At 45.5% G+C, this 11,549-nt stretch overlaps 1 protein-coding gene across 5 annotated transcripts in view; it reads left to right on the forward strand.

Annotated features, from left to right (window-relative positions):
• CD96 (CD96 molecule) overlaps positions 1-11,303 on the forward strand; it is a 63,905-nt gene extending 52,602 nt beyond the window's left edge. For 3 of the 5 annotated variants that reach the window (XM_062623962.1, XM_062623963.1, XM_062623959.1), the window contains 6 exons: positions 1,189-1,263; positions 4,090-4,167; positions 6,418-6,498; positions 7,638-7,727; positions 8,763-8,886; positions 10,447-11,303. In XM_062623962.1, the coding sequence (XP_062479946.1) occupies positions 1,189-1,263; positions 4,090-4,167; positions 6,418-6,498; positions 7,638-7,727; positions 8,763-8,886; positions 10,447-10,555 (557 nt within the window). In that variant the 3' untranslated portion in view covers positions 10,556-11,303. The remainder of the gene's footprint in view (positions 1-1,188; positions 1,264-4,089; positions 4,168-6,417; positions 6,499-7,637; positions 7,728-8,762; positions 8,887-10,446) is intronic. The other 2 variants (XM_062623961.1, XM_062623964.1) reach the window with 2 other exon arrangements.
• Positions 11,304-11,549: the final 246 nt, after the last annotated feature.

Below are 11,549 nucleotides of genomic sequence, written 5' to 3' on the forward strand. Positions count from 1 at the left end.
CTGTTTGTATGGGATAAAACCATGTAACTCACTTCTACTTTTTCAACTGAGGTCCCAAAGACTCCAAAACTTCTCCCCCCAAAACCTTTGTTTCCCTAGGGATTTCAGACATAGCTCAGGTACTTCCTGTTTCTCACTGGACCATTTGGTTGAGTTGTACATTGAAAGATTATTTGATAATGAAGCGTGATGCATTTTCACTCTTGAATCTTTGAATCACCCACTTGAAAGCAGAATAAATGCCTTTCTCGCCTTGAGTAAAAGTGTTTGCCTTGCTTTGTTACAGACCTCAGCTCTTCCATCAGCTGTTATGACTACCTCAAGCAAGGGTTAAAAAAGAAGTCTTCCTTATTACTCAGTCAATATATGCAGGATCTCTGCTTGACCACTTTAAATGTCAGGTACGCAGAGGCAGGGAAAGGTCAGTGTGCTCTGGTAGTGACAGGACCAATGTGCTGCTGGACAGGAACCTGGGAGCTATGAAGTTACCCGAGAAGTGATTTGACACAAATCCTGCTAACACTGTCATGCCAGGACAGCATGTAAGATGGCATGCTGAATATCCCATAATATTCTTATGCCTTTTTATGAAATGGAATAACCCCCCCATACAACTATGAATAAATTTGTCTTATTATGACAGAGAGGTGCGTGTGATAGAAAAGTTAAACCCACCGCTTTTCCTTGCCCCAATACTAGCACATTATTCCCATTCATTAATGATATAAGATAAATAGCATTTCTTTAGCAGAGCATGCATGTGGATAACTATAGGGATCTATCTTTAGCAGCTGAGAGGAAAACTCACAAGAGCAGGCGACCTCCTGCTGCGTGTTGTCAGGACCATTTCTGGCAAGGCCCTGGCCAGGCAGGGGAGCACCACCACCAAGTGCTTAAACCACCCCATAGCAGCTAAACTGAGCCCTGTGTATAAAAGCATCAATAAGCAATGCACACAGCCAGCCCGTGTGAAAGGATCAGCATTAATAACATCAGCCATCTCCGAGTGCCCCTTGCATCTGTGGGATGTGTTTTGAGCGTTTAACCTTAACTCCATCAGCAGGATTCCTGCTGCCGTCTGCGCTTACCCAACAGCTACTGCAAGCTCTTTGATCCTGGTTGGTTTATGATTTATTAGTAGCGTGGTTTAAATACCCTATTGACTAAATGTGATCTGTTTGTCATTAGAGCACCCGTTGACATCTTTGGCCTCCCCGGATTTCAGAAGTCAAGCAAACTTGCCTCCTGCTTCCATGACACAAGGTAATCAATTCAGCCAAAATGTTTCCTCTATTGCTTCAAGAATGCAGGAGAAAGGTACATAAACACAATAACCACCTTGCATTTTTTGTAGAAAACAATATAATGCCCACTGAAGTCCTTTTTTATAGTACATTATACACTAGGAAGTCCACAGTCCAAAAATGAGAAAATGCTGTGTGATTTTATCTTTTCTAATGCTCCATTCAGGATATATGCATTAATTCGAGCAAGTTGAACAGACATTGAGTGTATATATGTATTTCAATTACTTATTATATGTATCTCTTCAATTAAATACCCTACAAACATGAAGTGACATTAGAGGTAGAAACAGTGCAACCCAAATAATGGAGCACAGGAATACGAATGAAAAGCACCAATATGCAAAATAATAACAGCAGATGACCCAACACAGTGATTTCTTCCCTGGGCTGGTGACACCGAGGCCGGTGAAGGGCATGGTAACGTACTTGGAAGGGTTTAACCTCGCTTCCCCAGCGAGAGGTATGTGCAGGAGCAGCTGGCACATGCTCAGCAGTGCGGCAGCAGCCTGAGTCGAGAGGAGGTGAAGCTGCAAACCTCCTGACTTCTGATCCCGAAATAAAGGGTTGATGCCCACCGATCCCAGCATCAAGCTGGGAACACTTTTTCCTTTAAAGTCTCTTTCCATTTTGAAGCCCAGCTGTTGATCCCTGGAGGAATGGGTGGGTTTAAGCAGGAGTTAGAAGGGCATTGGAGCTGCGCCCACGAGCAGCAAGGTGCGTGCCCGAATGAAAGCAGGCATGGCACACGTCCCCATTCTGGATGCAAAACAGCACTTGTGAAACGGCAGCACGCAGGAGATGCAACTTGGCAAGTCCTTGTCAAACCCCATCTTCCCCTCCACAGCAGCATCAAATCTTCGGCTCAGAAACGATTCACCGCTGAGGCAGCAGCTGGCAGGAGTGGATTTGGCCCTTGGTATTTGCAGCAGCCTTGTTCTTCAGACTTTCACTAGCCCGTGGGGCACCAAACATCCTCCTTAAGCTGTATAATGCAACCCTGCAACCTCCACTTAAAGTAACCTACATGACATGACGCTATAGCAGTATTTACCCAGGGCTGAGTGAGCAATGGGAGGGGCAAACTGGAGGAAGCTGCTGCACAAAAGGCTTCATCCTGCCCTAGCAGAGTGCTGTTTGGGAGCTGAATCACTCATTGTAAAACCCTGGTGCATGAAGAGGCTAGGTCTAGATTGAGGTATGCCAGGGTAGCAACACAGATTGCAGAGGCACTGAAATTAAGGCTTGTTGATTCTCATGATGTCTTCCCCATCCCCAAAGCAGAGACATTTGCCCAGCCTGGAAACAAAGTGCTTGTCCAAGTAGACAGAAATCCCTTCTGCAAACAGTGTCATGACACAGGCTGTAAATATGCAATATGAACAGAGAGGATTCTCCTCACTTGATTATGTATCTTCACTAGATGAGAAGGTACGAGGTCAAAGTTGTAGTGTGAGCTGGCGCAGAGCTGTTTGTCTTCTACGAATAGACCAAGAAACAACTGCCTTTTAACCAATGCCCTGACGTGTGGCAGGTGTGGTGTGCTGACTGTGGGTTAATGCTTCTCCTCTCTGGCGTGCTGTTGGTTACTACGCTGGTGCCACCATCAGCTTCTTGAGCAGACTGTTTGGGCTGCAGCTGAGTCAGGATGCTAAGTCTGAGTCTGCCATTGCAAAAAGGAGGTTGGTTCAGTTCTTGTTGTTTTGCAAGTCTTTAATGAACATCCAAGACACAGCTGGGAATTGGTATGAGGGAAGAGTGCACAGATATAGGCAGGAGAAGGAGGAATGGAGACAAAACCAAGGCTGTTGAAACTGCAGCCCGGTCTTCACTTAGCTTCCATCATATCTCCATCTCTGAGCTCAGAGATGCTCAGGCTTTAAGTGCTGGGTTACAGCTGCGTTTCACCTCCTCAGATTTGTTCAGATGGCTTAATGATACTTCTCCAAAAATGAGACAGATGTTAGGAAAGGTGGACTCTTTTTAGTAAATGTGAAATAAGGCCTCTTGGGAAAAAATAGAGGTCTACTTGCTAACCACCATTTGTCTGTGTTTGAATATCAGACAAACAGGTAGCTGAGCCCTAGAATACTTAGCGCTTCAAAAACAGATTCATGGAATATGTCATAGAACCATAGAATAGTCAGGGTTTGAAAGGACCTTAAGATCATCCAGTTCCAACCCCCCTGCCAAGGGAAGGGACACCTCACACTAAACCATCTCACCAAAGGCTCTGTCCAACCTGGCCTTGAACACCACCAGGGATGGAGCATTCACAGCTTCCCTTGGCAAATCAATTGCCATTTGGCACCAGGTATTGCAGGTGTGTTCCTGCACACTAACTTCTTCAGAAGCTCTCTTTGCTGGTTGGGAAAACAGTTTTGTCTCATTGGAGGTGCTGAAACCCTGTCTAAATTCTGATTTACGTATGTTTGTTCGTTACTGCACTGGCTTTAGGTCAAAACAAGCCACCGCGATTGGAACTACTGAGTTTCAACTGAAACCCAGCTAAAATCCAAATGTACATGCTTAAATGCCCCATATGTTTTCTCGAAGTTTATTTATCCATCTCGCCAAACTCCTCTTGAGTTTCTAGCTTGTGATTGATAGGGTTTCAAAACAGACACACGGTTGTATGGTGCTTGTCTGAGAGAAACCAATATAGCAAGTAGTAGGTTACAACCATCTGACCTCATTAGTCAGGAAACAGGGAAGAAAGAGGGAAAAATGAAAGACAAGTAATAAGTTCCTCTGCAGCAATGTTTACAAGCTTGTGTGTTTTCAGCAGGAGCACTGATTCCTACAGCAGAAACAAAAACCCATACCAGCTCCACAGCATTTAATGAGAGATTGACAACAGCATGTGAGTAGATGATGCAGTTCCTTTGTTTCGTAGGACTGTACCAGGGGAGTTACGAAGCCAGTTATGGGCGCTGCAAAGTTCAAATGTGGCACCAACTTAGCAAGTGTTGGCTTGCAAATCTAAAGTCATCTGGAGTATCTTGCTCAAAGTACAGCAGCGGGTACTCAGCTCTGTGTGGTCCTGTTTGTGATGCCTTTGCCAAGCACATTCGCTCTGTGGTGCTTATTTTCAGCTGCTAGTTGATAGTTGTCACATCGCCATGCATAAGCTGTTCCTAAACACAGAAAAGTTGTGTCTGAGCAGAGGTCAGATTCGGGTGGTGGAATCTGTACCGGCTTTCCAGTATTTCACAGAAGCAATTCCTCTGTGGAGTTGCACTGAGCTAGAAGATAAAGGCTTGACTCTTCCAAGCTGTCAAGGATTTGTGGCAGCAGAAGAGGAACGCAGAAGAGAATCCTGGTTTTATTGGACATATTTAATTTGATAATATTGAAATGGAGAGAGTTGCTAGGCAAATGCAGTGAGTACTGAGGGCAGTCTATAGATGAAATGAATTACAGGAGCAGCTAAATAAAATCACCGCGCAGCAATGAAACAATGAGATAATGTGGGGCAATAGAGGCTGGCGAATAGAACGTTGAAAGGCGGCCTCATTAAAGATCAATAAATCAATAAAGGAAACCCCAGGGGTGGACACTTTTCCGCTGATCTTTCCCTTTAGAAAATCTCCACGCAGCAGCAGAAAGATGGAAGTTACTCTCTTCTTTACCATCCCTGGTTTTGTGCTTTCGGAACAGGCAGGGCTTGTCAATGCACTCTTGTATTTGCCTGTCAGTCTTCTTTCGGCTGAAGCACAAGCGTAGCAGCCGCTTTCCATTTTCCAACTGTATTTTTGGCAGCACTCCAGTGCTTATTTACCTGCATACGACCCCCAACCACGCATTTAGACTGAAACCTTGTGACAACTTCTAATGCTTCACGATCCTACCCCGGCACAGCCTGTTGGTTGCAATTTTTGCTAAAAGCATGCTGAATTACACTGCTATTTACAGGAGGTACTGAGTCCTGTACCACTCCTGGCTACATCCCTACCGTTGCTTCCCCATAGCCTGATTGCCAGCTGAGGCATGGCTTTGAAGGGTCCTCAGTCTGGCAGCTGTAATTGGGGGGTAATTTCAGAGCACACTGGCACCAGTGTTCCCGCTGAGGCATACTAGCATGTGTCCCTGTGCTTTCCCAGGGCCACAACAGGGATTGCTATTATCAGTTCAATCCTCAGAGGCTCTAACACGAGCCATTATGTAAATTATAACAAGTAGTGCTCATCAGCATGCTATATAGAGCGCTGTGCTGTGGGATCTCTAAGTCTATATCCTCTTTTTTTATATATAACTTTAAGATGCCAGATCTAGCATGCTTGTGCCCATAAAAATAAACACCTAATAAACAAGGAGAAAAGAAGAACTGAATTGATGACCAAAATTCTCAGTGAATTTTTAGAATGCCCTAAAATTGGACTGATTTTTGTCAGGGCTTTTTAATACATACATACCTACATACACAGCATGATAGAATGGTTTGGGCTGGAAAACACTTCAAAGATCATCTAGTTCTAAACCCCCTGCCACAGGCAGGGACACTTTCCACTAGACCAGGTTGCTCAAAGCCCCATCCATCCTGGCCTTGAACACTTGCAGGGTTGAAGCATCCACAACTCCTTTGAGCAATCTGTGCCAATTTCTCACCACCTTCATAGTGAAAAACATACATAGTATGTAATCAAAATCTATCCTCTTTCAGTTTAAAGCCATTCCCCTTTGTCCTGTCACTACATACCCTTGTAAAAAGTCCCTCTCCAGCTTTATTGGAGGCTCCTTTTAGGTACTGGAAGGCTGCTATAAGGTCTCCCTGGAGCCTTCTATTCATTCATCCATCCATCCATATATACATACATACATATATATATATATATGTAAACTTGAGTGCTCAATTTTGATCAGAACCAGCCTCTCATAAGAAAGAGATTTTCCTGTCTCTGATTACTCATTTACATTGTTTAAATGGTGGATTTACTTTTCTTGGATTTATAAATCAGCAATTATACTACAGCCTTTCAGGTATCTTTGTTATTTCATTTGTTGTTTGCATCAGACAAAAGCGAAGGGTATAAAATAGCCACAGTTGAGCCCAGTGAAGCAATCACGTACAGGCTTGTAAGATAATTGAAGGGCATTATTTCTTTTTGTACAGATCTGAATGATTCCATCACCGAATCCCCTCAAAGCCTCAGGAATGCCACGCGCTTCTCCAAGAACACAACCCCGGTGTATCGTAAGTGCCATGGCAGCTCTGGAAATGCTGTGCCATTGTCTAATTGCATCTTTTAGCTATTATTTTGGAAGATGCAAACACAGAGATGGCTAGAAAAAACAGGAATGTATCCTTAGGCAGCACTGTTCTCAAACATAGGTAGCTTAGCTGTATTAAGGACGGCTAAGTATCTGTCTACAAACAGATGAGTGATTACTTTTGTGGTTCAGACACAGTACTTGACAGAGGAGACTGAGGTTTCACTCAGTCATGGCAGAGGCATACTCTTTGTGTTGCTACTAAGCCACTTAATATCTTTAGCTCTTCATTACCATCAAAGAGGTAAAAAAGCTTATCATTCACCCAGACTGCTGTGCAGCACAATGCTGTGTTGCTGGAACATCTTAATGGGTGTTTTCTAATACTTTTCTTTCTCTCTCTCTTTCTCTTTCTTTCTCTCTCTCTTTCTCTTTCTTTCTTTCCTTTCTTTCCTTTCCTTTCCTTTCCTTTCCTTTCCTTTCCTTTCCTTTCCTTTCCTTTCCTTTCCTTTCCTTTCCTTTCCTTTCCTTTCCTTTCCTTTCCTTTCCTTTCCTTTCCTTTCCTTTCCTTTCCTTTCCTTTCCTTTCCTTTCCTTTCCTTTCCTTTCCTTTCCTTTCCTTTCCTTTCCTTTCCTTTCCTTTCCTTTCCTTTCCTTCCCTTCCCTTCCCTTCCCTTCCCTTCCCTTCCCTTCCCTTCCCTTCCCTTCCCTTCCCTTCCCTTCCCTTCCCTTCCCTTCCCTTCCCTTCCCTTCCCTTCCCTTCCCTTCCCTTCCCTTCCCTTCCCTTCCCTTCCCTTCCCTTCCCTTCCCTTCCCTTCCCTTCCCATCCCTTCCCATCCCTTCCCTTCCCCTCCCCTCCCCTCCCCTCCTCTCTTTTCTTTCTTTCTTTTACTATTATTTAATTTGATAAAAGCACAATTTTTGGCTAACACAGGGTTGTAGGCCAAAAATGTAAGACTCTTGCCAAGAGAATTTTGACACCCTGATTCTGGAGTTCGATTTCCAGCCTTCACCAGGGTGAATAACAGTGGCTTCAAAACACAACCTTCACTTAAACATAAAAAAGCAAACAACAAAAAACTCCAAATAAGTTACTAAATATTCTGTGCCCGTATCTTTCTAGGTGACCTGTCCTTCAGCATCACCCATCAGCCAATTTCAGTTACCAGAGGGGAAGATTTCTTTACGGCCAGCAGTTCTCTCAATACTACTGGTGAGACATTATCCTACAAAGCCTCTTCTTTCGGCATGCCGTTGCAGTAAGTCAGAAAAGCAGAGGAGCGCAGGATCTGAAGCATCATGTGCAGCTGACCAGGGGAGCTCAAGGAAGGGAGAAGGGATGAAAAGAGGAGTCACAGCTGCTGTGTCCCCACACTGCGGGTCCTTGCAGGCTTTTGGCATTGCTGCCTTCTCCCTGCATCCGCAAGTGATGCCTCAGTGCGTGGTTTCTTCCAGCAGCAAAATTTGGCCGGTCACACTCCCTATGCCCCAGGGGCCGTGCAGTGTGGTGGACTTGGTGTCCAGCCACATTGCTGGCTACCCCTGTGGCTAAGCCCCAGGCTGAGTGACATCCCAGCATGAGCAGCATTACAAAGGGTCGTGATGCCAGCACAATGGGAGGTGATAATGAGGTGGTATCACCCAGTGACTCTTGTGCTTCAGGCCTCTGTGGCAACCAGCCCACTGCTGCACCCTCAGTGCCAGCTGAAGGAGGTCCATGCTCCTCCTCTCCTTTCTCCTTAGAGCTGGGATCCTGAGGGTACCTCTTTCAGCTACCAGCACCCTTCAAAGGTGGCTGTGGAGAATTGGGGAGATCTCAAGCAGGAGAGGCAGCAAGGGAGAGGCAGGGTTGTTGTGCCATCAAGATCCCACACCAAAAAGTGGCTGTGCCTTCAGCCAGACGTTTCAGCAGGGCTCGGTGTCAGTGTGCTTAAAGAAGCTCACACAGAAGCAGACAAAAGCACTGATTTTCAGATGAAACACTTGCCATCCTCTGCCTGAACAACCCCATCATGTGAATGGATGGGTGGCTGAAATCAGTCTGCAAAGCCAGTCAGAAGAAAAGTGGGTTAATTCCATAAATCAGAGCTGCAATGTTCAGATTTGGGATCCTCAGCCTGGGAGCCTCACAGTCTAGTGTTGATTTGGGGCTGTATCATCACTAGCATTGTGCCTGTAGGCAGCAAGCCCAGATTTGCCTCCTCTCTGAGGACATTCAGCTGAGCTCTGTCTCTTGTGTCCCTTCCAGGTGGTGTGATGAACATGAAAGCCAGTCACTTCCCCTGGCCAACAGTGGTAGCTGTCCTGCTCCTCTCCTGCAGCTTTCTGATAGCTTTGGGCATCAGGAAATGGTGTCAGTACCAAAAAGAGATGTGAGTACAAGGAAGGGGGAACTGCAGATGCAGGAGGGGTGGCACAGAGAACAGCATAAACGCTAACCCAGTTGTTTGGATTGACACATTTTCCCTTGACATTATCCATCCTGCACAAGGCCTTTAAGTACATGGATGCTACTGCCATGTTTTGCCATACAGCAGTAGGAAACGTGGAGTGTTAGAACCATAGAATAGTCAGGGATGGAAAGGACCTTAAGATCATCCACTTCCAGCCCCCCTGCCATGGGCAGGGACACCTCACACTAAACCATGGCACCCAAGGCTCTGTCCAACCTGGCCTTGAGCACTGCCAGGGATGGAGCATTCACAACCTCCCTGGGCAACCCATTCCAGTGCCTCACCACCCTCACAGTAAAGAGCTTCTTCCTTATATCCAATCTAAACTTCCCCTGTTTAAGTTTGAACCCGTTACCCCTTGTCCTGTCACTACAGTCCCTAATGAAGAGTCCCTCCCCAGCATCCCTATAGCCCCCCTTCAGATACTGGAAGGCTGCTATGAGGTCTCCACGCAGCCTTCTCTTCTCCAGGCTGAACAGCCCCAACTTTCTCAGCCTGTCTTCATACAGGAGGTGCTCCAGTCCCCTGATCATCCTCGTGGCCTCCTCTGGACTTGTTCCAACAGTTCCATGTCCTTTTTATGTTGAGTGTTCTCAGCCCTTTCATCTGTTCCGTGGGTTATCTATAAAACAAACTATAAAGAAAGAGCTGCGGTGCAGCTTCAGGGCATGAGGGAAGAATACAAGTCAATTTCTTTATCCCAGAGCCCCCCCACTCCTATTAGCCTGCCTGCCAGCTGCTTTTGCTCTCTCTTTCTGCATGGTTACTTGAGGACATGTTTTAATGAAACTGTGCTTCTAGGGTAACTCTATTTCGGTTGTGAATAATATATGTGAAAGTAGGCTACCCAAAACTTAATCCCAGCCAAAGAAGCATTGAGTTTGTAATTATTACCAAAGTTTAATTCCCGACTAAAGCACTCGGAGATCTACTGATGAAAGCAGTACCTAAGAGCCAATTATTTCTAATCTCACTAGCATTACTAAAATGTTTGAAAAATCACGGTGTTAATGACTCATTTGCGGTCCTAAAAAGCCCTTTTGAAACGCGGCTGCAAAAACCCTGTATATCAAAGGTAAAAACGGGATTAATTTTTGCACCGGTTTGGGATGGGGCCTTTCTTTAACTTGGCCTATAAACTGACAAAAGAAAAGTTGAGTCTTTAAATATGCCTTCAGAGAGCAGCGTGAGCGACAAAAAACCCTCTGCAAGGGTTCTGAATGCTTCACCGGGACCACGGTCTGCTCTTTTAAAGCATGAATACAGTAAAATTGGGAGGCGGGAGCTGAGGAAGCCAAATGAATACCGGGAGGTGCGCTGAGGCTATAGAACAGAAACAGGGGAGTCATGCTATGCGAAAGCAAATGTCAGGTGCTCTTATAACGACTTAGTGTCCACCTCCCTCCTCCCGTGCACGTTTTGCAGCAGTCTTTTATACAGCTTTTGTGCGATAGTGCTTTTTTTCCTCTTCCGTTTCAGAATGGACAGACCTCCGTCTTTCAAGCCACCGCCGCCTCCCATAAAGTATGCCTGCATGATGGAATCTGATGGGACCCCCCCGTCCTGCCACGAGCTGGAAAGCCTGTAGCATCGCCCACAGAAGGCCGACACAATTAAAAGGCTTTGTCTTTAAAACAGTTTGGTGTTAATGACCCATATTAAGATGCAGAGCACCTAAATGACATCGGTGCTGGAAGCTGAGCGCTCCCGAGGACGCTTATTTCATCCCGTCTATCTCTATGCATGCATTACATTAACACCGTTGTGAGTGTCACCCTGAGATTACATGTGCTTCATTTGAGCTGCGGGATCAAGGGGGAATTTGCTGTCTTGTTAATGGGAACAGATTAACACATCACTCCACCCGCCTTTTGTTTTGCTAAGTGTATAGAGATGACAGCTCTGCCATATGGGCACCACGATTACAGGGGAAACGGTGGTTTAACACAAGGGTTTTGATACCTACGGGAGCCGTTCTTACAATTATTACATGTTTTGCTGTGCAAATATTGACAAATATGAACCAACATGGGATTTGGTATCGCTGTGAAACCAAACCAAACGGAATCAGCACCTTACACAGAAAGAAAGAGCCTGCATCTCTTATCATGGGGTTGCAGCACAGGATGGTGCAGAGGGAAAGGCCACGGTGCAGGCCTGGTGGGACTGCTTGCGAAGATGAACCAGTTGTTGTTGATGTTGCAAGAAAGATCAACTTTGGACCCGTGGAGCAGAGTCTTGAGGACTGAAATGAATAAGGACCCTAAAGATAATGGGAAATGCTGGTCCTTTTGGAAGTGCTGTGCCTTTGAAACAATTATCACTCTTGAGTCTGCTTTTCTGCAATTATACCAATGATACATGTGAAAAAAAAATAAAAAGGACTATAATAATTGTATTCTCCTTTGGTCTGGATGAGCTTCTGTCATTTGTTATCTTCCCATTTTCCAAACCGCAGGGGTAGTTTCCCAGGTGCCTTAAGCCCATGGAAGGGATGCTCCAGTGTTACCCAAAGCCACAGAGAGCTGCTGGAGCACCTCTCCCATGGAGGCAGGCTGAGAGACTTGGGCTTGCTCACCCTG

Source organism: Pezoporus occidentalis, unplaced genomic scaffold (assembly GCF_034315485.1).
Source record: "Pezoporus occidentalis ecotype Australia unplaced genomic scaffold, CSIRO_AGI_Poc_V1 ctg26, whole genome shotgun sequence".
Taxonomy (NCBI): domain Eukaryota; kingdom Metazoa; phylum Chordata; class Aves; order Psittaciformes; family Psittacidae; genus Pezoporus; species Pezoporus occidentalis.